The sequence below is a fragment of the Anopheles funestus genome, chromosome 2RL (assembly GCF_943734845.2).
Source record: "Anopheles funestus chromosome 2RL, idAnoFuneDA-416_04, whole genome shotgun sequence".
Lineage (NCBI taxonomy): Eukaryota > Metazoa > Arthropoda > Insecta > Diptera > Culicidae > Anopheles > Anopheles funestus.
The window spans coordinates 22095549-22121752 of NC_064598.1; the positions used below are offsets into that span (position 1 = coordinate 22095549).

Consider the following 26204-nt stretch of genomic DNA (forward strand, 5'->3'; position numbering starts at 1 on the left):
AGGACTTTCTGAAACCACAATTTCGGAAGCTAATGTTTTCCATACCTTACTTAAAAAAAACGAGATAATTTTTCACATCCTCTGGTCATCATGATCGAGAAAAAGACCCCACATTTTCATAACGCTGTTGATTCTTTTCTGGAAAAATTAAAAGTTATATTTCTTTTCACTATTATTAACAGTACTTTTGATTATAGAAAAAAAACGTATATAAAGTATACATTCGAGACGGGCAGAGATATGAAATTAAACAATAAAAAAAAATAATAAAGAAAGAATTATCACATTATGTATATCGAAGTTCGGGTTTTGTCATACACACACACGTTTGCGAACTGGATTTCGAACACAAAGAAAAGCATTTTTACCGGTTACATTATTCTGGCTTTGGATAGGGAATTATGATGATGATTATGATCGTAAATGAAAGGAACGATAGAAAAAAGATTTGAAATGGATAGAAAGGAAAAATAAAAAAAAACGAAACAACCGAAAAGGTGCTGCATGTACATGGATCAACCACGCGGAACTAGTTAAAATAGTGTTTTATCTACTATATGCAGTTCCGTTTACATGAGGGATTTGTTTTCTTCTCTCTTTTCGCATCAGTCAACAACATCCGGATGAGCCTGAGTGTCGGATTGATTGATCCGTGTTTTTTTTTTAAACAACCACCATTCATGTCGGCTTGTGTGTGTTACGATACCGAACATTCTGCCTAAGCTGGGAGCTGCAAAATTACGCCTATAGGTACGTGTGTATTGTAGAAATTTTTCCTCTCCTCACTTAAGCAAAAAGAAAGCCATTTTTTTGGATGATAAAGAGTATAAAGGTACCAATACGTTTTAAGTAATGAGAACGAGAAAAAAAAATACGAGAAGAAATTGAGTAGTAGAGATGAATGCATCATTATGCTAAAAAACAGCATTCTAACGTACAGTAGTAAATCAAGCTCATACGGAACACTAAAGCGAAAACAATGTAAGTGATTGGGAATAAACATTGTAAGACGGGAAAGAATAAATTGTCCCAGTATCGGAAACGTCCGCTGCGCTGATAGAACACAACTGCGCATGAAGTTGAACTGAAGGCAAGCCAACGCACAAAAAAGGAGCGCACTGCACTGCTGTGCAATGTGGCTCACCATCCATATGTAACGGTTAATAATGCAACGGGATAGGCGACCAGGTTGTTGTACAGGACGATGCGTAAATGAGATGTAATCCTAAGCCCTACATTACTGCACACATGGGCATATACATATGCGCCGGTGCTCAATCTCAGACCTCCTTGCGTGTTTTTGTTGTTTTGATTTGAATGCGTTTTTTGCGTGTTCTGCTACTACTTCGCCGCATTCTGAAAACACACACTCTCACACATATTCAAACACAGAAACGCGATCTACTAATTCCCTAACGCCTAATCACATTCAAATATTGTTAAACTACCTTATTAAATGATTCATCGCGCCATTACTGCTGTGTTCTGTTGCTGTTCCATCCATTCACGGGTTTTGTGTTGTGTTCTTTTAATACGTTTAATCCTAACCACAATCCTAACTTACACCGACTATCGGCCGCGCTCGGAATGAAACCGAGCAGCCGCGAGTGTGTGTGTGTGTGTTTTTTTATTTGCGGGAAACATGCCAGAAAACGGGGGCCGTCATTCATCTTTGTTCCAAAATCTTTGTTCATACAGTTACACAGCCGGCCCGACCCGACCTAGCACGAATCCTAATACGGGTATGCATATAATTGCAGTAGAGTCCTCTCCCTTCCATTACACTATATCTCTCCCCCTTGTGTGTGTGTGTGTAGTTAGTTGCACTTAATACTAGGTTGCGTACAGAGCATTTTGTTGCTGTATTGTGTTAATCCTTCGCGGAGAGCATTTGTGGTTTTATACCTCTAGCTGCTTCGACGCTTGCTGTATGATGAACGGTTCGCTCCACATGCGCCGCAAATCACCCTGTGGAAAGACAAACAAACTGAAATGATTTAAGGCACGAAGGGTGGATTTCAGCACTTACCTTCAGATATGCCATCGTAAGCAGAGGTAGCAGTGTAAACGGTACGAGATAAAGCAACGCAGGTTGTGCCGCTTTGAATACTTCAGAACTGACAGTCGCGGTTAACAATCCGAGGAAGTAACTGTAAGTGGAGAAAATGGAATATAATTGTTGCGATTAAAAATTCATTCTGCTGCCACACCACTCACCCTAATAAGGAACAATGAAAATAAGTAAGCTTCGAGCCAACTCCTTTCGGTGGTGGAACGCCTGTTTCGGCCGTCTGTGTCGACTGGGACTTTTTGTATGCGTCGTAGCGTAGTACGAAGCACAGCAACAGCCCCGGCATCACGATGTCACCCAGCCCAAGCATCGAGAAGTGTCCGCTGTTGTGGATGCTTGGGAACACTAGCTTGCCCGGAAGGTTTAGCTTTGGCGGTTCCTTCACGATACCGCCAAGATTTAGCTTGCGCGCCACAATACCGACGGGGTTGTCTGCGGGCCGTGTGGCCACCTTCACCATCACGTTCGTGCTGAAGATGTACGAGGAGAAGAACACCCAAAACACGTCGTAGATGAGCAGCCCGGTCAGCAGCAGCGTGGACACCTTCAGGCTCGGAAGTCGCACAAATGCAATGAAGGCCACACACAGGCCCATACCCATAGCATCCATTAGCAACCAGTGGCCGGTCAGCACCCAGATGCAAACGATCGATACGGCAAGCGAAAAGCTAAATAGTTCTGCCGCCGTAAACCGGCCACACACGCCGAACGATATCCGGTTACCGTCCGTGCACGGTCGTATAATGTACTGGCACATCGGGAGCAGCAGGAACGCTAGTGCAACGGTGGCTATAACTGTAACAGGGAAGCAGAGAAGAAATGTCTGAGTATAGTAGAGGAAGTTGCGGGTATTTTTGGCAAATGTAGGCGCTGACACGTACTTGCTGTACAAACGGCAAACAACATTTGCATCGAATCGAAGAAGAAAAACATTACGAGCAGTGAGATCGATGCTCCGAGAGGAAGACACAGTGCGTGCATTGTGTCCAGTGTTGCAAATTTGTCTGTAAAATTAAAACAAACCATTACCATTCGAGATAAAGTAACACGAACAACTCTTCTCTTACTAACGCTCTAGCACTTACTCTGTTCCTGCTGAACCGGTTCACCGGTGAGTAGATTGTTCATGCTTTCGCTCTGCCGTTTCTTTTCCTTTTCCCGCTGTTCCTGTTCCATGTTCAGACTCCGAAAGCTGCCATACACGATCAGCAGCATCGAGATGAGACAGGTCGAGACGCGTGACGAGTCCATGATCGTGCCGTACGCCCACTGGTATTCGTTACCGTCACCACTACCGTGCCCGAGAAGGTTATCGTCCACTACTAGCTGTCCTGCTGCCGCAGCTGCTGCTGCTGCCGCTGCCGCTGCTGCTGCTGCTCCTTCCTGTTGGCCGTTGCCAAATCCTTCCGACATGGCGGTACGGCCGAGCCAGGTAAGAGAGCTGGTGATACGCGGCGGGGCGTCGTTTGTCGGGTGTATGAGCCTTATCGAGTGCTACCAATACTACCGATCCACAAAGCCACACACGACAACGAAGTCGAAGGTAGTGATTGTCCTTACGCACCCACCCTCGCACTAAGCTCGCCCTCCGGTGCTCGTTCCAAACTGGAGCAAAGTACCGGACAACGAGGATTTATTGTGCCAGCTTCATCGTGAGCCCGTTTGCGTTGTAGTCCGAACCTTCTTTAAACCGATGGCAGATGTTCGATTGCGAGACGCACCTCAGAATCGGGTTGATTTCTTATCTACACGAAAGGTGAGAAGGTAAAAGTGGAGAGAAAAAAAACGTAAGTGAAAGCATAAACATGCCTGTTGGCATACACAAATGGCACCATGGAGAATTATGCTTTTCGATGCCTAAAATCAAACACCAAGTCGATTATCGCAGCATTGCAAACACACGCAGGAAATAAGCGTTTACCAGAATGGAACTCACTTTATCATTATGCAAACAATATCAGTGTAAACAGTTGGGTCGCCATCGGCACACTTTCTTCAAAGGAGCTTTTTTCACACACAAACAATCCAGCTGATGGTGAAAAACACTTTTTGCTGCTGTCAACAAATGCCAATGTTGAGCAATGAGGTAAAATGATGTGAAAAAGCGTAAAACTCTATTAACCAAAGATCATTTTTAACATTAGCAGTGAAAATTTTAAATGAAGTCAAAATATTACACAAAAAATATGAAAATCATGGAAAACAAAACATCTAAAAGAAAATAGTCAAAAAACAGTCTGGAAAATTTTGTTAATGAATGAAATCAATAAGATAATATTAAAGAAAGATAAAACGATGTTTATGAATGATATTTATACAATTTTGAATCAATTTTCAACAAAAGTTCAGGAACAAAATAAATTAAAAAAAAGTCAAATTTTGTGTGTTCACGCACACTGTGCATTCCAAACAGTTTGCGTCAAACTTGCTATAAACATTATGGCACCCACCTTACAACAACTGACAGCTCTTTAGCAACGAGAGAAAGAGATAACGATGCAAACGGAGCGGAGCTATATCTGTTTCACTAGACGTCAGCTGTCACATTGATTGTTTTCTCTACATATTTTCCAACACACAAAATCGTAGAAAGTTTTCTCCTTCGCTTCGAGTATCATTTCGAGGAACAGGCAGATTTTCTAGTGAATATATCAACAGTATACAGTCTTTTGCGCACAATGAAGTCCATCCGGTTCCAGCGGTACAGTGTATTGATGGGAAACTGGCCAAAAAGTTGCTAGAGCCGAACTGCCGAGCCTTAAAACGTTTGGCAAGTCATATTTTTCGAGGACCCTTCCATGCCATGAAGGACACTGGAGAACGGCGAAGGCGTTGCAGTGCAAAACGAAGGTAAGTGAGTTAAGGATGTGACTTCCGGATTGTTCATACGGGCAGCTTAAAAACTACGATGCCCGTGATGCGAATCGAGAAAGAATGTGCGTGTTGACCGTAAGAAAGAGTGAAAAAGCAACTGCGAATCGTTCGCAGAAAGAACATCATCGCTACATAACATTACATAAACAGTGCGCCTGAGACGAACTCTACACTCCCGACCGTCATGTGTATATTGTGATGAGGTTGATGATGATAGGAGCTACCGTCGAATAAATGTTTGCTGATAATACGGCACACTAAAAAGGGAAAACGCAGCCTGATAATCGTCACTGATTTTCGCTTTCTTTATGCAGGATTATTGGTTCCGGAGTTAATCGACTAAAGCAACGGTGAACCAACGCACAACAGCGGCTGTTGACACAACCAGTTGACCTGTCCTGACACTGCCACCCCATATCAAGGTCAACCGCACCCGGCGCTGGTTGCTTTTCGGTTCGTGATGCGCTACATGGAACGTATTGCGCCATCTGGTCAGCCCCTGGTGTGACGTCACTCCCGCCTAGAGGGATTTACATCATATACAACGGCAAACACGCACACTGACAGCAGAAACCCGATTATCAGCTAGATAAAGTCATTGAAGCCGCAGCATCAGCTGTTAATAGCGTGCGCATTGCGATTACAAAAAACTCTCCCGACACTAGCGAAAAACAAACACACCCAGTAGCAACAAAAAATGGCTGACGGTGGGACAAACGGAACATTTCTGCGCACCATCGAGTGGGACATGATGGATAAGCGAAAATTCTTCCCCCTCTCGATGCTCAGCTCATTCTCGGTCCGCTGTGCCCTGTACCCGTTGACGGTAATCAAAACGCAGCTACAGGTACAGTTCCGGAACGACATCTACAAAGGGATGATCGACGCCGGGATCAAAATCTATCGTGCCGAGGGTGTGCCAGGGTTATACCGAGGATTTTGGATTTCTTCGGTACAAATTGTGAGCGGTGTGTTCTACATCAGCACGTACGAAGGCGTGCGCCATGTGCTGGGCCAGTATGGTGCAAACCAGCGTGCAAAATCACTCGTAGCCGGTGGTTGCGCCTCACTCGTCGGTCAAACCATTATCGTACCGTTCGATGTGATTTCACAGCACGCGATGGTACTCGGGATGGGAGCACACGGCGGTAAGAACGGTGCGGTCAACCCGCTCGGTATCAACTTCGACAAGGGTAGCAGCCGGTTACGCATTACGCGTGACATTGCGCGCGAAATTCTCCGCCGGGACGGTGTGCGTGGATTTTACCGGGGGTATACGGCGAGCCTGATGGCGTACGTACCAAATTCGGCCATGTGGTGGGCGTTTTATCATTTGTATCAGGACGAGTTACTAAAAATCGTACCACCGTGGGTGTCCCATCTGTTTGTGCAGTGTGTAGCCGGTAGTTTCGGTGGTTTCACCACAACCATCATAACGAATCCGCTCGATATAGTGCGGGCACGATTACAGGTCCAGCGGCTCGATTCGATGAGTGTCGCTTTCCGGGAGCTGTGGCATGAGGAACATTTTCACATGTTCTTTAAGGGACTAACGGCACGATTAGTGCAATCGGCCGCATTTTCCTTCAGCATCATCCTTGGCTATGAAACGATAAAGCGAGTTTCGGTTAACGAACAGTATCGGCACATGATCAGGTGGTAACAACGAATGATCGTGCTTTGAATGGACGTTTCTTTCTGTTGGTGGTAGAATGTATCTTCGTCGTAGTATAATGTTCATTCGTTTGTAGATTCGTTTACACCAGTGTTGTGTACATCTCACCATGGATCGTAGAAGCTAAGGAAACCAATGTTAAAAGTAGATTAACCGTGTTCCCCACCATCCTTGAACCGTAGGAATAAGTGAAAGATGAAACAAAACTAATTTACGTTAAACAAGAACTAGAACTAAAAACTTTATGTGCAATATTTACGCGTATCTAGGTTTAAAAATTAATGTTCAACATATAAGCTGAATCAGAGAACACGGGGAAACACACACAACAATACGCGTGTGTGTGTGTGAAAATTATAAGTTAATCCCCATAAAACAAATCGTTCCAAAAAGGGACGAGGCGAACGGTCAGACAATATCCATTGCATGTAGAACGTATCTCGCACACACTTTCGCAGTTGTAGCAGCTACTATGCATCTCTTGTAAATGTCCTTCCACTCAATAATGCCTTTCCGGCCTGGATCGTAGATCATTATTTAAGTTCAGAGTCACTGCAAATATGTATATTTTATTTTGTATATCAAGTGAGTTGCTCTCGAAAAAAAGCAATTGAATACGGTTGACTTCTTGAACAGTCAATCCGTACACAGTATCACATTTACTTTTATTTCTACACAACAACAAAAAAAACGCGAAAGAGGTAGGATTTTTAGTTTTGCCGTTGTCGTTTGTGAAACAAAATAATAACTTGACAATAGGAAACACAGCGCAGAAGTTTGGTATTGTACACGCGCAAGAGAGTTTTACCGTGTGTTCCCGTTTGGGGGAAGGGAGCGTAAATGAAACCAAAAAGTTATATAAAACAGAACAAGCTTTAATAAAGCGAACACGTTTAAACTGTTACCGAAACTAGTATACACGTGGCTGAGAATTGCGCCACAATCATTCTTTATCCGAATAGATTCACATGGTGATCATATTATAATTTGCAGGTAGAAAAAATATAGAAAAGAAACCAAGCTTCCACCTGTGCAGGATGTTAATTGATGCACATAGAGTTAAATATTCAACCATTTTTTTTAATGATGCAAAAGAGAAAGCCTGCAGCGTACAAGTACGCAAGTGTCGGGGCGAAGCAGCATCCGGATGCAAGCAGGTGAAGAAGCAGAAGAATCTTCCCCTAACACCGTCTACTACATCGTGACGCGATTTTGTGGTAATTATTTATGTTAAATTTCTGCCGTTGCTTTGCTGATGAATTTCTCCCACGTCCTTTCCCCCACACATACATATACAGAGTAACGTAGCCGCCCTCAGCACCGTTGTTGAACGAAACAATGGAAAGAGAAGCAATGTAAATAAAAACAAACCGTGGAAAGATGAGTAAAGTATGCCATTCGGTGTCTAATGCATTGCGTTCGTGCTACCGGTGCTGGTGTGGTTTGGGGCAATCGTTGGTGAAAGAGCTGTATAAACAGTACAGAGAGGTGCATTCTGCTTCCCGTGATTGGTGTGCCCGTGAAGGCGCAAGGTGCTAGTGGTGGCCCCCCGTTGTAAATGCATATTTCTTCTACTCGAGGTAGGTAAGATTCTTAACCCACTATTGGGAAGTTCTTCAAACACGCGATCGTGATGAAAACATTTGGACATGGATTACGTTCCGTTGTGGGTTTGCTTTAATTGCCCACTGCTAACGAGAAGATCCAACGGGAAAACCTATTCGGAACTATGAATGTTGGGCGTTGGTGTTGGCTTATTATCGTTGATACCCCCTAGCGATACGTACTAAACGGATGAAGTCTGTTGATAATGGTTGCATGCCTCATAACGAAATCATAAATCGAAAGATCGCAGCTGAGCGAAATAAAAAAAAGGCATACAATAAAATCCATGACACTCGCCGTGCAACGAGTAAAGACCCAGGCAACAGCAACAACAGGTAACCAGATCAGACAACAACGGGCTGAAGTAGATGAAAATGCAAAGATTAGCTTTAAATGGATCAACCGAGCTCTAGTTTTGCGATCGGAGACAACCGTATTCTCACGATGATGATTTTCTTCCACCGACGATCATCACGAAACAATCTTCCTCTTCTTCCATTTTCAGACCAATTTGGAATGGTTTGGGTCACGAGGCCACGCAGGGCGTTTCGATTAAACGACGGCGAGGGAGTAACGGTAGGAATAGAAAGAGGGGAAGGTATGGCTACCTTTTGCTTGGTGAATAGCTCGTCCAAAAACAAGATCACCGCATTTAAATGATAGACCGCGATAATGGGAGGGGTTGTTCTTAAGAAGCATGGAAATTGGATGAGGAAGCTTAAGTTTTGTGCGATTTCCTCACAGATTTTTAAAACGCGAATCAAGCGCTGTTATCATGCAAAAGCAGTGACTTAAGATCAGTGCAGCAATTCATGGATGAAATCGAATTGTATTGGAGTGGCGCGTTTCTAACATAATGTGCAAACTTTATCCACTAGCAATCAATTGTGTTCTATCTTGTGCTGTGATCAATCGTTGCACAAATTTCAATTAGCCATTGAAATATTTCAGAAGACATAAAGCGACGAACCTTGGAATGATTTTTTGTTTTTGCTTCTAAATTTCAAACCTTCACGATCAGCAAATCATGCTGGAATGTGTATAGCTATTTTATAGATTTTGTTTTAATTTAATTAATTTTTAATAGTTTAAGAATTAATAATATTTTTTTTAACTTAATGATTGTGGCTTGGTTGCAATATGACACGTTCATTACAATAAGCTTGTGTAGAACAATTACCTTATGTTCCATTACCAAGTGTAAAACGATCGACACGAGTCAAACCAGCCGTTGCAAAGTAAAAAGGATTAACCAATTGCGAATGGTGCACATTGCTAAGCGTAGAGTAGGGTAACACAAAACCCCCTGGCTGGGAAAGAAATCACAAATCGCTTACGGTCACGTCTGTGCAAACTCATTTATCACCATTAAGGCAAATATCTAGTGGCGTCACCTTTTAAAACGCGGCGAGGTTTCCGCGCGAGACGAGTTCGCTCGCTTTATCCTCTTCGTGTCGGTGGAGGTTATAGGTTGCAGCTAAAAGTGTTTTTTTTTTTTAGAAAAAAAGGTTAGCAAAGATGTTTGCTACTTTACGGATCGGGTAGCACACTATCGGCCTTTTTGGACGTGCTCACTGCAACACCGTCTGCCTGTTGCTGCAATCGCGTTCGCGTGCGACCTGTTATAAAAACAAACAATTGCGGCTCTTTAGCTTCATCGGGTCGGCGCTGTGCCAGTTTCTATCCTTCCCGCCTTAGTCCGACCTAGCTTTTATGAGTAGGAAATCTGTGCCAACTGTTTCACTTCTTGCTGCCCACTGGTGGATTGAAACAATGGAATCACATTCATAAATACACGTGGTGTCCTGTCCTACCCACGATTGCGATTCACCAGAACCAGTAGGCTCACCCTCAGAGAATTGTTTCTGCCTTGTGGTGGAAGGGGAGGAAAAAAGTGGACCAACCCCCCATACCAAAATGAAAAGGGGGATGAAACAATAGACCAATGCACTATCGGCAAACATCATGCAGAAGAGTCAGACAGAAGGTAGTAGAAGAAAAATGGACAGAAAAAAAATATTATGAAAGATCTGAAGGTTTGGCGCTGGACTGGCCAACCAACAACAAAAAAGGCAGCAATGGACGCAATGGCGCTCATTCCCCAAAGATACACGCGAACCGGTGAGGAATCACAATGCACTGCAATTTGGTGAAGTAAAATGTGAAACAACGAATCGGGGAAGCAAGAATACACTGAAACCAAAACACCACCACCGGATGAAGAAATAGTAATACCCCTCATCGATCGATCGTGTGTGTGTGTGTGTGTGTGGAACGAAATGGAGGTTGAAAAATGGCGACGAGTATGACATAGTTTTTACCCTTAGTTTCCTTCCTCAAACTATTTCCTCGGCGCATTTTCCCATTGGCAATCGGTCGGTTTCCACAAGTGGAAATGTATGACCGGATGGGTCGTGGTGGAAAACCAAACAAAAAAAAAGCATCAAAAGGAAAAAGGTCGTGGAAAATGTTCGACAGGTGGAATGAGGAAACCCGGATTGCTTAACTTGCGCTCGAAAAGGAAGATGAAAGCGCACGAAAGGTGCGAAGAGTTTGGAATCTGATTGCAATTCATTTATATTGCTTCATAATGATTTGCACTGCACTTTCTCAATCACTCAGCTGAAGTCGATGGGGAGACATTGATAGGCACGATCGCACGAAGAGGCGATCGAAAGATCATCGGAAAAGTCGTCAAGGATTTTTTGCTTATTCACTTATCAGCGTTTACAAACAATTTATAATCTTTTTGTATACAGTGTGCTAATGTTAGAGTGTCCAAAAAAACAACTAAAATAGACAAATTTGGTAGTAAATGTAATTTCTTCTAGTGATCTTATAAATCTGCGGTTTAACTGCGGTCGCGGATTGAAAGGACTCTGAGTGGCCCTATATGATAAAAAACAACATTTTTTACTGCGTTTACTCGAAGCTTATTGTGTCAGAAATATGTAATTAAAATTTCAAATCAATATAACGACAAATAATGGAGTTCAGCTCCAAAAAATATTCTTTATTTTTTAGTAAAACAAACTCTCCAATATCAGATCTTTAGATGCTTTTTCTCAAGTAAAGAACTTGAGGATATTATGTCTAGTTTTAAATAAAAAATTTAAAATTAGTTCAGACATCCTTTACGATCGTCAAATTAGCCTCGCTACAACGCACGACACATTATATCACACTGTTACGTTACCGGGAACACTACTTTGTCCTACAGTCTGTCAGTGCGCAAGCTTTTACGGTCTGCTAAGCGCAGTACTACGATTTCGTTCAGTTGCGATTGTTTTAGGCTCATTGTTGTGGTCGGTAACCACAGGCCCATAGCTCCCATTGTGACACCTGTGGTGCGTAAGTATGGTTAAAAAAATTAAATTTCACACTTGTGAGCATAAATTGCTTTCACGGTTCATGGCAGGTTCGTTCTATCGGCACAAACCCGTTAGTGCTTGAGGTTTGAGGAGAAAAATGGTTCGGTGATTTTAAGGGAATTATAACACATAAAGCATTAATTCAAAGATCGAGACAGGGAAATGAAGTTCATGACCGTGTTTTTTTGTTGCTTCTATTCAATTATGTTTTAAGCGACCTAAAAGGTACAGCGATTCACTTTTACATCATATATAGTGATAATTTCTTTGTTAAAGTTTCATCTTCAGTTCAAAACAAACACGCATCGAACTGATATGCTGGTTACTATTAATAAAGAAGCGACCCTTATTATGGGCTATTCTATTGAGTTGAGCACGACGATAAACTACAAGCAATTAATGTACCCCAAAAATTAACCAATTTAAAACTGACATATACGACTGACAAAATCGACAGACAAGACGCAGCGGAGGACAACCAGTAAAGTACCCAACAGTGGCTGCGCACACTATTGCGTATACCATATCGCTCGTTTCCTTTTCCATCGCTTTCTTCCACCGGGAAATGGAAACAGATTTTACGCTTCTCGCCCCGGTTATGCACACACACACATACACAAAGAGCCGGGCACATTTGTTGGTGGTTATACATAGTACTTCCTGACGAGGTCTGATGCAACATAAATGTATGGTGCTGCGTGCCCGTATGATGATGCACCACTGCGCCTACCACCATACACTGTCAATACGTGTTCCAAAAAAAGGGAGCCCAACCAAACTTCTTTTTTTTTCACTCTCTTTTCTGCCTTCTCATTTCCGAACCAAACTAATGTTTCCTGGTTTTGCCTCCTTCCTGTTGTTAACTTATGTCATCGCAAAACTTTGGCACATCGGTAACGCCGCTCCATCGACGATCGGGCGGGTAGAAGTTGTGAATGATCTTTTTCCGCTGCTTTTCTTTTTAAATTGATTTCTTCCTTTTTTTGTGCACCAAAAAAACACATGTTTATTTCTATTTTATGCTGCTTGATGAAAGTGATAACTATCGATCGAGTACCAAACAATATGTGCCCTTATAAAATATGTAAAGCCTACCATCGAAAAGCGTGAGATACAAATCATTACTCAGCCTTGAACACATGGTCGCCACACCAGTCACGTGCACATTCAATTCAGTGTGTAATGTGAAATTGGGATCCATATTCAGATTTCCATGCTGGTGGTGGTGGTGGTGGTGGCAGTAATATGCTTCCTGGTGCTTAAATTAGCAATTACCATTTCGACTCACTTCCCATCCGTGGCCAATGTTACCTGTGTGTGGGAAGTTCCAGCAATAGTTTGAGGTTATATTACCGTGACCTAGAATCGGACGTTATTGACCACATAATGAAACGGTTTTGGTTTCCCAAAAAAAAAAACGAAAAGTTTGGATTAAATTTCTACTACTTCAAAAATTTACTACTCTACTAGTGGTGAAGTTTTGTACAATTTAAAATTAAAAAATTCCAAAACAAAAATAAAGTAAAAATACTCAATTTCACCACTTTTTGTTTTGTAATAAAAAAATGTCCAGCAAGTACAGTGAAACGGTTTCTCCCGGTATGAATCAACCAAAAAGGCATGTAAAACTTTTCATCTCCATACTGACCACTCGCATGTCTGCCACAAACACTGCAATTACTTAATCCCCCCCTCCCGGGCTCTCAATTTCCTTACGTCTGGTTTGCCTTTCCGGAGGACCAAGACCCACCAGTTTGATGCTAACCAGTTGGAAATTAAAACGGAACACGGAGGTTTTTGTTGCACGACCGGGTTCGAGAGCAAGTATGGTGCATTCGGTGATTCGTACGCACCACAAACGCGGTGGTGCGTCGCAGAAGACTACTTTCTCTTTCAAGCTGCTCTCACTTCACACGGGGAATCGGTGGGATTTTGTGGCGTATCGTGTGTAGAATTGGAGTTTACCGTACATGTTTTTTTTTCAGGTATGGGACCCGAGAGCAAACAGATGCATGATGCATGTTTCACTTTTGACCTGATGATTCTTTATGATTTTCTGTGGTTTCTGAGTCGAAAGTGATCTAATTGAAGTATGTTAAACTTGGAAAAGAAATCGTTCCCATTGTGGAGAAACACATGTATGATCATTATAGAGGTTATGGTCATGTCATGAAAGTGACACCGGACACCTTTTGTAAAAAAATAACAAATTGTATTTGTAATCAAACTTAAAAGTTGTTTTTGGCTATATTTAGCCCATAAACAGCTACTCAACTATTCAATATACAAGTACACAAGAATTTATTTTAACTATTCCAACTTCGTTCGTGCGCTATAAACTAACGCAGAATAAATTAATGTAAAGTGTTCAAGCCACAGACAACTTCAAAGTCTTTCCTAACGAACCCCCCGATGGCATAACACCTACTGGTAGCTTATTACTCAATAAGGATCTTAAATTCCTTACTCGACTTGGCATTCATCAGGCACACTCTTGCGTCTACCTTCACTCCCATCCAGCCCTGATGGAACCGTTTTCGCGCGGGAATCGTTTAGCGTCCACCAATGCGCACCACTATAAGGAAGGAAAACGTGATACGGTTTCCACGTTCGCTTCACCCGTCGTGTGTGACGCTGTCGAATGGGCGGCCGCCGTTTTGTGCCGTGCCCTTCTCCAAATCGTCCGGCGGGTGTGTGTGTGTTACCAGTGATCGAATTTCACCACCACCATTTGCACACAGGATCACTGAAGAACTGTGAAGGAAGCGGTACGGAGCGGTAAATATCCGTATGCCTTTCTTCGCGTTGAATCGTGCAGTCAAAAACAAAGCTTCTAGCCCCATTCGACCAGGCCACCGAACAAACCGAACTAAAGGGTGAAAAGGAAAGGGTGTAAAAAAAGAGGAAGAAATGTAACCACCGAACGTCGAGCCACATCGGCCATCGGACCTATCCCTTCCTGTTGCTGCGCTAAGTAGTTACAGCAATTTGACTCCAACGCAAAGCTTTTGCGATCGCCCCGATGGGGTGTGCGTGGTGACTGTTTTTACAGTGGAAAGGAAACAGTGCTGCGGTGTTTGTGGTAGGACGGAAATGATGCTCAAAATATGTGTAGCACAAGTTGCATAATGGTATAAGCGATACAAAAAAAAACTGTGAGCAGCAAGGCACCAGGCTTAAGCGTCAAGGGAAGACGAAAAAATGTCCAACGAAAGAATTTACTGGCAACGGGTTGAAATGTTTGTAGAAAATTTTTCATTACAATTAGTAGAAATAAAGATATAACAGTTATGTAGAAAAGTTTTGGTACTTATAGAGAGGTGCAAAAATGGAGATCGATCAGGAACTCCTCTTTTCTTATCCTTAAAAGCGAATGGTGGGATCAACCTACCGTTATATATTATGAGTTGATCCAATACGTTCGTACTATTCTTCAACTACAAATTATTGCCTATTTTGTTTGTTTATGCAATGTTTATTACGACAATCCTACTGCATTCTAGAAGATCACAATTCTAGAAGATCACAATTTGATCTATTATTTTATAATCTTTTGAGAGAAGAGAGTTGCCCTAAAAAGGAATTCCAGAATATCCAGAAATTTAAAAAGAAATTATCAAAAATAAAAGTGATCAAAAATGTGAAATAATTTACTAGAATTCAGACAAGTAATTAAACAATTCTAAATGCTTCACTTCAAGATACTGTTCAATGTATACGCCCTGCTAAGCGGTATTAGTGTCAGTTCCTACTATATAGTACCCCTAAAAGGCTTCCTCCAAATGGATGCCATAGAGTAACCACTACCAACCGCGTATGGTGACCCCTATGCAGAAAATGGACGAGAAACGATGAAGCTAAACAAATCCACCATCGATTCCCACCGTCATACCGCCATTTTCCCAAAATTCCCTGTCCATAAAAAAACCAACGTGTAACAAACGCCACCCCTTCCCCCAAAACCCATAGGCAAAAGGGCTGGAAAAGTCACCAGCCACAAGGCACCTACGTTGACCAATTTGACAGTGATTGATTGTGGCACAGCCGAGTGTTTTTGAGCGAACGAGCAAGAGAGATCAACCATTTGCCAGATTGATTCAGCAACAAAACTGCCCTCGAAACGCGACCAAACGCAGACGAAACGGTTTGCAAATGCAAATCGCGGGTTACGGGCGCTACTCACTTTCCGGCGCAAACCCCAAATGTGACTTGGGATTTTTTTGTGTGTTTTGTTTTAGTATTAGGCGCGCTTAACAAGTTTCTGTGTTTCTCACTTTCGTTTGACTGTTTCGCTTCTTTTTTTTGCGAATTAGGAATTAATGTTGCTCGGAGGCAAATGAAACCACCAAAAAACAAAAGCCAACCGATATGGGAAGTTCCAGTGAGCCTACCTGCAATAGATCCGTAAAAAAACAGTAAGAAAAGCGTGGAAAAGCTTGGGAAAGAAATGTAACATTTTACACGGTCAGCAGCGGTCGTGACATGTTGCTGCCGATGACCTAAATGATATGGCAGCCAGTAAGCGTCGTCTCTGCATGGCTAACGTACAGCTCCAACACATACCGTCGTACAATTACACTTATTAAAGTTGATGGGACGTTTTCGCTTTTCAAACCGAATGGAAAGTTGTATTTCATCACTAATCGATCGATATTCTTGCATGATTTGTTTACGATACGAGTGGGAGGTGCTGAAACACGAAATAAGTGTACATCCGACCAATGTTATCGGTTGAATAAAACAAAATGTCCACTCTGCAGTACACGTCCGTACGAGGGCTTTCTATTTCCAATTTCATAACTTGTCGTAATCAACTGTAAAGTGTATAATGACAAACTTATGTAAGGGAGCTAACAAATATTAAACTTCATTAAACATAATCAAACGGGGGGCCCGGTGATGCATGTGACAAACGGCGCCCGTCCACACGGCCGGACCGGGTTCAAATCCCATCCGGACCGTCCCCCCGTAGCACGGACTGACTATCCTGCTACGTGGTAAAATAAGTCTTGATACGGCCGGGCAATTCTAACTGAGAAAAAAAACATAATCAAAGCAATACAACACTAGCTGATCTTGTATTCTTTAATAGGAAGAAAAGCGCGATTGAGGCCTGTCGTTTGCCCTAGGAAGCAAAAAGAAAAAAAAAGCATTCTGCTCTAAAAAGTAGAATGCATTATAACCCTAAAAAAATACAAAAAAGCAAGTTCAATCGTCACCAAAGCGAAAGATACTCTCGCAGAAAGCAATGTTCCGTTTGTGGTGGGATCACAAGCATGTCATATACTACGAGCTGATTCAAGGTAGTCAAACCATCAGTGGATAACGAACTCAACTGTTACGTTTAAAATGAGCTTTGTTGGAAAAAAGGATCAGAATTTGAGAATAATCATGGCAAAGTAATTTGCCACCACAAAATCCAACATTTTTTCCTCAACAAAACATCAAACTTTTTGGGGAAAAGACTTGAACACTAATTTGTACAGAAATTAATCTACTTCGATGTAATTCTTTATTTTTCACCTAATTCTCAACGACCAAACTAATTCCATATCAATTGCTCAGCCACAAACGTCGTCGTTCCACTTTCTTCCACAACCCAACCCAAAGCGCGCACACACTCCTGGGGGGCAAAGGTTTCTTATCTTATCGTACCATGAGTACATTCGGTGGATTTACTTGAGCCTGAGAATCAGCAAAAAGAGCGTAGGGAAAAAAGTTCGCTCTAAAACAACAAAACTAGAGCGGCTATCATTTAATCATCGACATCCATACGGTTCCAAGTTTGTGGTAGAATTTCGAACGCCAGTAAACATTCAGTGGCAGTAAAGACCGGCTGCTGTTTGACTCAGCCAGAAGCAGATTAGTAGAGGATGGAACTGAACGATACTAGTGGTGGTTACCTCCAGCAGCGATGGGATGCATTTTTGGACGTAGTTGGTAAGCAATTCGATCTATTCCCTGGCACAGGCTCATGATCAAAAGTGATGGTTTAATCTATATCTGTCTCATTTCACGTTATCCCACTGTCCCTGGCGCAGGCGATGAACCGGAACGGTTGTACGTATGGGGGCTCTCCCTTTACATTCACACCCTTTACTGGGTGCTCGGATCATTCTTCGTCTTTATGGACGTTTTCCAGTGGCCATCAGTGTTTAGAAAATTTAAAAATCAACCAGGCCTTAATGAACCTCTCAAGTGGACCGATCTGAAGAAGGTAAGAAAGCGATCGAGAGGAGTATTCGCGACTCGGCGAGAAAGTGCGATCTCACTGCTGATCTCTCTCTCTCTCTCTCGGTTCTTACAGATCATTCGCACCGTACTGATCAATCAGCTGCTGCTCAGCGTACCGATAACGCTGTTCGGGTTCCGTACTCTGCTGGCCAGCGGTGCAGTAGTAAACGTGCGCGTCCTACCGTCCCTGTTCGAGGTGGTGCGTGATCTGCTGATCAGTGCCGTCGGTTGGGAGCTCGGGTTTTACTACAGCCACCGTTTGCTACACTCCAAGCATCTGTACAAGCTGATACACAAGCAGCACCACGAGTTCACTGCACCGGTGGCCTGGGCCGCCATCTACGCCCATCCGATCGAGCATATCTTCAGCAATCTGCTACCGCCGCTGATCGGCATACAGCTGATGCGCAGTCACGTACTAACGTCGGCCCTGTGGCTAACGTTTGTCATACAGGACACCATCACCGGACACTCCGGGTATCACGTGCCATTCCTGAGCAGCAACGAAGCGCACGACTACCATCACATGAAGTAAGGAGTGAAACGAAAACTATATTTAAAGCGATCGCAAGATCCTCAAGAGTTTGAAATCGGTTTTCTTTCTACGGCTTCTTTTCTTTTCGTTTCCATTTTTCTACCCAAAACCAGATTTAACCAGTGTTACGGTGTGTTCGGTTGGCTCGACTGGCTACACGGTTCCGATGCACAGTTCCGTGCGTCACGATACTATCAGCGGCACCAGATGTTGCTCGGTGCCCAATCCGCCCGCGAGCTGGTCCCGGACGACAAGAAAAAGCAGCACAAAAAGTGAAGTGTGTACAGTAAACGGTTATAAATAAAAAAAAGGCAAAACTAGTCTGGTATACAGTACAATAGAAATTTGTTTGGTAAGTTAATGGAATTTGAAAGCAAAACATGGTGTTATTCTCGACTGTGCCCAAGCATGGGAAGTGTTAAAGAAACATTATCCTCTTATCATTTATTAAAGCGATAAGAATCAATCGATTTACAACACAAATTCTGCTTGCTCACCCTTTTGCAGGTTTGTTTTTATTTATTTTGTTTGCAATTGATAAATCTATTAAGCGTTTCTCAACAACACTGAAAAGAAATACCAATCACTCTCTTTCTCTCTCCCTCTATCTCTCTTCTTGACTTAATATCCTCCTCTAGGGTAACCATGCCAGTCATTTCTGGCTTACTAAAGTATTGTTTATCATGTAGCCGAATAGTCAGTCCTTGCTAAGGGGGACGCGGTCCGGATAGGCTTTGATCTCCGGTGCTGCCGTGTGGAGCGGCGCCGTTTATCACATACACCACTGGGCCGCTCTTAATATCAATCACATAATCGTTATATACCACTTGACGATTTTATAAAAATGAGGTTTCATTGAAGAATGCCTAAAACATGTAATTTTTCGGTAAGAAATGCTAATATCATGTGGATAAAATTAATCGATTGTGCCTCAGAGTTGTCTAGCTGTAACAAAGCAATTAATCAATATATGAATAAACGACAAAAAATGCCTTTTTTCGGTACGAAGGAAATAGGAACTCCCTGCTATCGTACATTCGAATGCCAGACAAAACACACATTGCACGCATGAAACGGTTTACCGGCAACAGAATGTCCGTCGAGCAAATGGATTGATCTGATTATCATACCGCATACTATTAATACCGTGAAGCAGTAATGAAGATGTAAATAAAAGAAAGCAATCGATTGCGTAGCGAATCTCCATTTCGATTGAAGTCACGCTAAAATTTGTTCCACCATTTTTGATCGCTTCGCAATCGGGAAGTAGGTAGTGTTGGCGATGGGGTTTTTTTTTTTGCTTCTGTTGTTGTGTCTGTTCCATTTTGGTCCTTTAAATGCGTGAATTTCGTACCATCGCACCATACGTTTGCCATGCAATCACCACTTTATCCGGTTCGATGAAATACCACCTCGACAATGGTTTTTTCCCGCCCCAAACTGTTTATGCAAATGCCTTCACAAATAACTGCCAATGCCATGACAAACAAATCCGCTGCCGTTGAGTGCGTTCGTTCGTAATTTCGCGGGTTTAATGCATCGATTCATTATCTATTATGTAGCATCGATAGACTATAGACTCGATCCTCGATCCTCGAGCAATCGTAACAGAGCCGGGTGCATTTTTCTTTTCCGGTTGCGTGGTCCGAACATTGGCTTAGATTTTATTTATATTCTGTTAACAGTCAACATCGTGGTGCAGCTGAACAGGAACATATCAATTCCGGTCCAACCCTATCTTGAAAATGTTCCGATACTTCCACGGAGGCGGAAAATTGATTGGTAACGTACGGGAAAAGTGAATTTGCATTGCAAAAGACGAAAGTAATAGTATGAACAACGAAACGGTGGGCTGCAAACACTACTTCACACCAGAAGTAATCGTCCCAGGTGCACGACGAACATGAATGATGATAATGAGCGTGAGTTTCCCCCACCACACACACACACTTCATGATCACAATTTCCATCAATGTTCACACCCCATTTTTGGTTCCGACAAGGGAAATTGTTTATGTTTTTTTTCACCATCCTAATCTCGAAAAACCTTAACGAATCTATGATTGGACGTAAAGTACGTGGACCTGACCGTGAGTAGTTTTGATGAAACCACGGACGGTTTGTGGATGGTGTGGCTCTAAAATGTGGCTACCCATCACTTTCAAATTTTCCCACATTTACACCCAATGCATTGGAACCCCGATCAGGGTAAATTGCATTCAATTTTGGTTGCCGGTAATTGAAATTTAGCACTAGTTGGTGTGCAAAAACGTTTAATCTTCCGTGGCATCGAATGGGTGTTTGTGCACATGCGAGAGTGAAATTCGTTAGCAAAAGTCATTGCACTGGGAATCAATATGTGCAATATTATAAATAAAATTAAGCAATACCTATGGGTGGGAAATTTTTAGAAAGTAAAAAGCCATGTATAAAAATGGTCTTTTTGTAGCGTTACAAAATGTTCATAAAGCCTTATAGCCTGAGTGCGAAACAACATGAAAACATTAACAGACAATATATTTCTCCATGTGACATTACACTGTTCCTTAAACAGTATTACTTGACAGAAATATAAATTACATATAAGTTACTGATAACCTTCTCATTTCGTATTTAAACACAAGATGATCGCTTATCCTTCATTCTAGTATTGATATTTTGCATATATAGAAATGATCTACAACCGAATTGTATTTAATGTTTCCTAGTGTAAGGGCGGTCAGGTGGTGTATGTGTTAAACGGCGCCGGTCCACACGACAGGACAGGGTATAAAACCCCATCCGGACCGTGTCCCCCCCGTAGCAAGGACTGACTATCCGACTATGTGGTAAAAACAAGTCTAGTAATCCAGAAATGGCCGGCATGACCTTTGAGGTCGTCAAGTCAAGAAAGAAGAAGAGAAGTTTAGCTAATTTTACCATGGAAATTCGTATCTTTGCCATATTTGGCTGTGAGTTTTATATGCAACGGGCACTTGGAATCAAGAAAGACACAAATCATGTTTTATAGAGACATTATAAAAATATAAACGATTACAATACTCTCAGTGATTTTGCTAAAAAAAATTCTCAAAACTAAAATTCGAAAAGTAATGATATCGATAAGATAATAGCATGATTAATAGCTTGTGCTTAAAAGTACATAAAAATGAAATTATGCGTCAGATGATCAGTCATCTTACGTCTGATTAAATAAAAAAAAACTTCTTTAAAGATATAACAAATATGCGATCACTCCAGACAAGGTAAGTACGATCGACACCGCATAAATGGCACCCAACAACCTTGAAACTGTTAGTTTCACTTTCTATTACTACTACCTGCCCAAAAATTGTTTCCTGCTTTTCATGTGTTGATCAAAAAACGATTATTAATGCTTACCATCGACCGTAGAGAACTGGTTCTGTCCCGGTTCGCTGCTGGCTGTTGTCGGTGAATGTCGTCCACTTTGCCGTTTTGGTTGCAAACAAACCAAGTGAAAAACACGTCGAGTTGACCTCGCAGATTTACACTCGCACTACCATTTGGTCGTTGCGGCACCACACTAGAGCCAGTTTAGTTGTCCTGAATGATCCTCGCGCGATGTGCCAATACGCTTTAGGGGGAAGGGGGTTTTATGAGTAGATTTGTATTTTAATTTTTACTATCAACTAAAACAGACGAGAGATGAGATCGTTACAACCACCTCCAACATGCGATTATTCCGCAATACACTTGCGGGAATTGGGAACGAATCGGGGGGCCCGCTCGGTTTGCAACCAAACACACCTTATGGGAGTCAGCACTTCGATGCGTTTCACGCACAGAGAGAACAGTGGAAAAGGTCAGCGCATACACAACATCGCACAGTGCCACAATTCCCCGGCACGCACACCCGCACAACGCAACACTGATTCCTTCGCTATTGTGCGTACCACTCGTACGCATTCTCACGCTTACGCACACCGATTCATTTACGCACCAGCACGCGAAGCGAATGGATGCCGCCGTCTTTGCTGTCAAAAAACGCGCTGATACAGCTGATTGGGTAATAATCGAAACAAAATGATATTTTCCTTTTCGTCATTAATGTGTGTTTTACAATATCCCAACCCGGGGCACACCGGACACTGGGTTTATAATTAAATCATAAAGCACTGAGGCAGCAAATGGAATTGTTTTACATAGAGGAAGTAAAACAAAACAACAAACAAACATAGCCGTATGTTTGTTTATAACATGCCGCAAAGGTTTGCGTTATGAATGAAATCAATCAATGCTGTATGACAACCTCATTCTCGCGGCAAGCTGGTAAACGAGGAAAAGACGGGCACGCCGGAAAAGCGTAGCTTACTATACCCGACAGACAAACAAACGGTGCCACATTTAGTAGGGCACGGCAAAGGGTTTACTTTTTTTCATGGTGTGAATAACACAATAGAACTTGTGGGGAAACATTAAACCATCGCAAGCAGAGGTTTTGACGTTTTGCCCTTCGTCAGGAGGTAATGTGAAAAAAGGGTACAGTTGACAACTACCCACTGTAATTTATTCTTTGCTTTCTATTTGGGGAACCCTTCAAGGTGTGAAAAACAGTTCCTTTGCATCGAGTTAGGGCTACAAATGTAACCTAGTTACCATGGCAAGCTCCTTTTGCGTAAGGTTTCCCTTTAGCTTCCCGGCTCATTCATTATATGGTGAGATGGTTGCGCTCACTATAGAAGCAGCTGCGAGCAGCATTCGAATAAGCGCACAGCATCGTGGATTGTAGTGGATGCCTTTCACTTGCTAGGTATGTAAACTCATGCTCACGCTTTCTTGCTCCAACGCGCAAGGAAAGGGTTACTACTATTCGTTCTCTTTCTTGTGTGAAAATAATTTACAGCTTGTAACATTCACTGCTCACTGTGAGGAGCTTTATGCAGGAAAGACATTGTGCTTCCCACGCGCCAAAAAGTGGAAATCCAACTTTGTTATGTCGGTTTCTAGGAAGTATAACAATATGGGCTGGTTATTAACACTGCACAGCTTTATTGCGGAACACAGAACAATTCCTTTTCGGAGAGATGACCACACACACGGTTTTTCACTTCACTGGATGTAAGGAAAATTATGCACAATCTTTCTTTACACAAGTAGGGAACACTTTTGGATTTGTGATGCAAATAGTATACCGGAGTTAAATCGAACAACGATATTGTTCAATGGTGAAGAAACACCGCAAACACTACTAGACGACACAACACAACGGCAGCAACGAAACGATTACCACCATCGCCAACATTGTTATGGTGAGTGTTTTGTGTTTCACTATGCGTTCGTGTTTCTGGGCCAGAGCATAGCTTTCATTCAGGGACCCACCACTACTTGGCACTCGGCTCAATTCGCTTTTTCCCCCCCCAGTCCACCACCTCTTTCTGTTCGTGTTTTGGGTTATGCTTTTTTTCCTCTCAAGACCTCTTACATACACGCACACACACAAGCGCGCACCAATACAGAGGAACTTTTTCTACGTGTACACACACACACACAACACGCGTGGTAACTTTTCCGAGCCGCCCGTGAGGTGTGAAAACTTTTCACAGCAGAGATGCATCACAACTGCATCTGGGGTCACATTCACTCACTACATCACCCCATCTGTCATCATTTTTGTTTACGCTGTCCGTTCTTGTTTTTACGAATAAGCCACATATTATCGATAATTAGTACACAAAATACACCAAAGTAGTGTTTTTCTTTTCTTTTGTAAAGAGCGTTTTCCTTTTGTTTTTGTTTTTAACTTCTTCAGTGCAAAACCATTGCAACACTTTCGTTGTATGAAATTGCATTCTTTGAACTCTTTTGTTAGTCATTTTACTCATACTTTTCCTTCATTATGATCTATCTCCATCCCTTATACCAGCACATAGGATAAACACTAAATGCAAAACACTTTTCTGCTTGGAAGAAGTTCACATTTTCTCATTTCTTATTGGTTTGTGCAGTAACACAAGCGCTTGGAAAAACTGATTTTTCGTTGTCCGCACTGAGCAAAAAGGACATATTTTCTATTTGTTTACGTTTTGGTGCTCAAGATCTGTTCCACAATTTTAATGCATGAAATACAGCGAAAGCAATGAGACATTCTGCACATTCCAAAACAATCGAATCCCCCCGTTCCATTGTCTGTCCATTAGCATTCACAAACAACTTATTTCCAATAGATTACTTCCTACGAGAAGCAGGGAAATTCCACAAACCGTAATTCATTCACAACAGCAGGCACCCGTAATGTTATTCGAAGAAAAGTTGCTACACCATAATTGTGTTGTACACGAGCTGAGACGAACGAATGTATACAATCGTCCCGTTTATCCGTGGTCTTTCATGACAAGGCCCGGATATCCAAATAGCTTCACCCAGGGTACAACCTTGATATGCGGAACAAACCAGCTGCTGACGGATTAATTATAATGTCGGTAAACTACATAATACCCCGTTTTCAATTAAAAAACATATTCAATAAGGTGGACTTATTAAAACAACTGATAAATTGTTAAATGATTTCAGCATTAACTGAACAATTAAGGTATTTGCCTAACAAAATTACCTTGTTAATCGCTTGTTTGTTTCAAGGGCTAACAATCGCAATGGCCGCTGAATAGGAAACATTTGTAAACATGGATCTTATTGTCTATATGATAGAGTTGAATGCTCTATATTGCACACCGTCGGCAGGGTTCGTCGCTTGACTTTGTGTCTCTTTTATTTTTCAATGTACAAACTGTAGTTTTTGATAGTTTTTGTTTATAAAAAGACTTCATTATTCAAATTTTTCTTGTTAATTTTTTTTTTCAATCACAGCTAGATGCTACTGATTTCCTTCTTGAGTTAATAAAGATAATCTATTTTTTGGACCATAAATTGCATGCAAACACTTAATTTACTTCGGTTTTTTGTACAACCCATTCGGTGATTTTTTATTGATTTAAATAATTAAAATCTTGTTATTTAGTTATCCTGGTTTTTTCTACGAAGATTGCAATTTACCTAACTAATAGTTTGTGAAATAATTGCCAAGAAAAGCTCACAAGTTTTTCTTGTGATGGCATATTAATTTTAGAACATTTTAGTACAAGCTTTGACCGGCTCGTGAAACACCTTATAGAGGTCTTTGAAACAATTGTTAAATTTTACTTAAAATATCTTGTTATGATCGCATGATGATCACATTTATTACAAAGATTTCTGAAAGGTAAGCTACATTCGCTTTTTATTATGAACTAGAACGTCATTAATTCTATTTGCATCCAGTCAGGCAGTTACCCCGTCACTAAAACGCTTAGCAATTGTCGCGTTTGAGAACGCGATTCAGAAAATTTAGCGAAACTCCATATAAAAAAAGTTGCGAAAAGTTGCTATACGTGTATTTGGGGAAATTTAGCAAAATTTTTAAATTGATTTATATTAATGCGAATTGGTTGAAATAAGTTTCTTTTCACTCAAAAAATGCTTTAAACAAAAAAAAATGAAAAATAATAAAAAAATTAAAAAAATCTCAAAACTTGAAAATTTCCCAATTCTTTTTATTGGCAATTTTAATAAAATTTATAAATTCATGTATTTGCGAGCTTGTTTAAATAATTTTACTTTCACTCAAATAATGCTTTAAATAAAAACAAGATTTTTCATTCATTAATGAAAAAATAAAAAAAAACCTATAAATTTGAAAATCTCCGAAATCTCCTTCAGGGGTTCGCAAACGCGACAATTGCTAAGCATGTAGTGACGGGCTTAGATTTTGTCGATCTGTCTCAATCATTCTGTTCAACCAACGAATTTGATTTAATTATTTTTTAACCATTTAATACACAAATT

At 41.6% G+C, this 26204-nt stretch overlaps 3 protein-coding genes across 7 annotated transcripts; 2 read left to right on the plus strand and 1 right to left on the minus strand.

Annotated features, from left to right (window-relative positions):
* Positions 1 to 131: 131 nt before the first annotated feature.
* On the minus strand, positions 132 to 24776 carry LOC125764402 (signal peptide peptidase-like 3). Of its 4 annotated transcripts, none has more exons than XM_049428602.1 (7): positions 24587 to 24776; positions 21747 to 21960; positions 3157 to 3816; positions 2953 to 3075; positions 2218 to 2866; positions 2030 to 2150; positions 132 to 1968 (listed from the first exon to the last, which is right to left on the minus strand). In XM_049428602.1, the coding sequence occupies exons 3-7, from the start codon at positions 3482 to 3484 to the stop codon at positions 1900 to 1902; spliced, it is 1290 nt and encodes a 429-aa protein (XP_049284559.1). In that variant the 5' UTR covers positions 3485 to 3816; positions 21747 to 21960; positions 24587 to 24776; the 3' UTR covers positions 132 to 1899. The 4 variants fall into 4 exon arrangements, with proteins under 4 accessions (XP_049284559.1, XP_049284560.1, XP_049284561.1 ...); XM_049428603.1 differs by having other exon boundaries at positions 21747 to 22384; XM_049428604.1 differs by having other exon boundaries at positions 23519 to 24776.
* Positions 4472 to 7524, plus strand: LOC125764403 (solute carrier family 25 member 44). Its single transcript, XM_049428607.1, has 2 exons — positions 4472 to 4921; positions 5260 to 7524. The coding sequence occupies exon 2, from the start codon at positions 5643 to 5645 to the stop codon at positions 6606 to 6608; it is 966 nt and encodes a 321-aa protein (XP_049284564.1). The 5' UTR covers positions 4472 to 4921; positions 5260 to 5642; the 3' UTR covers positions 6609 to 7524.
* Positions 17079 to 18709, plus strand: LOC125764404 (fatty acid hydroxylase domain-containing protein 2-like). Of its 2 annotated transcripts, XM_049428609.1 has the most exons (4): positions 17081 to 17536; positions 17638 to 17813; positions 17904 to 18361; positions 18479 to 18709. In XM_049428609.1, the coding sequence occupies exons 1-4, from the start codon at positions 17470 to 17472 to the stop codon at positions 18639 to 18641; spliced, it is 864 nt and encodes a 287-aa protein (XP_049284566.1). In that variant the 5' UTR covers positions 17081 to 17469; the 3' UTR covers positions 18642 to 18709. The 2 variants fall into 2 exon arrangements, with proteins under 2 accessions (XP_049284565.1, XP_049284566.1); XM_049428608.1 differs by having other exon boundaries at positions 17079 to 17536; positions 17638 to 18361.
* Positions 24777 to 26204: the final 1428 nt, after the last annotated feature.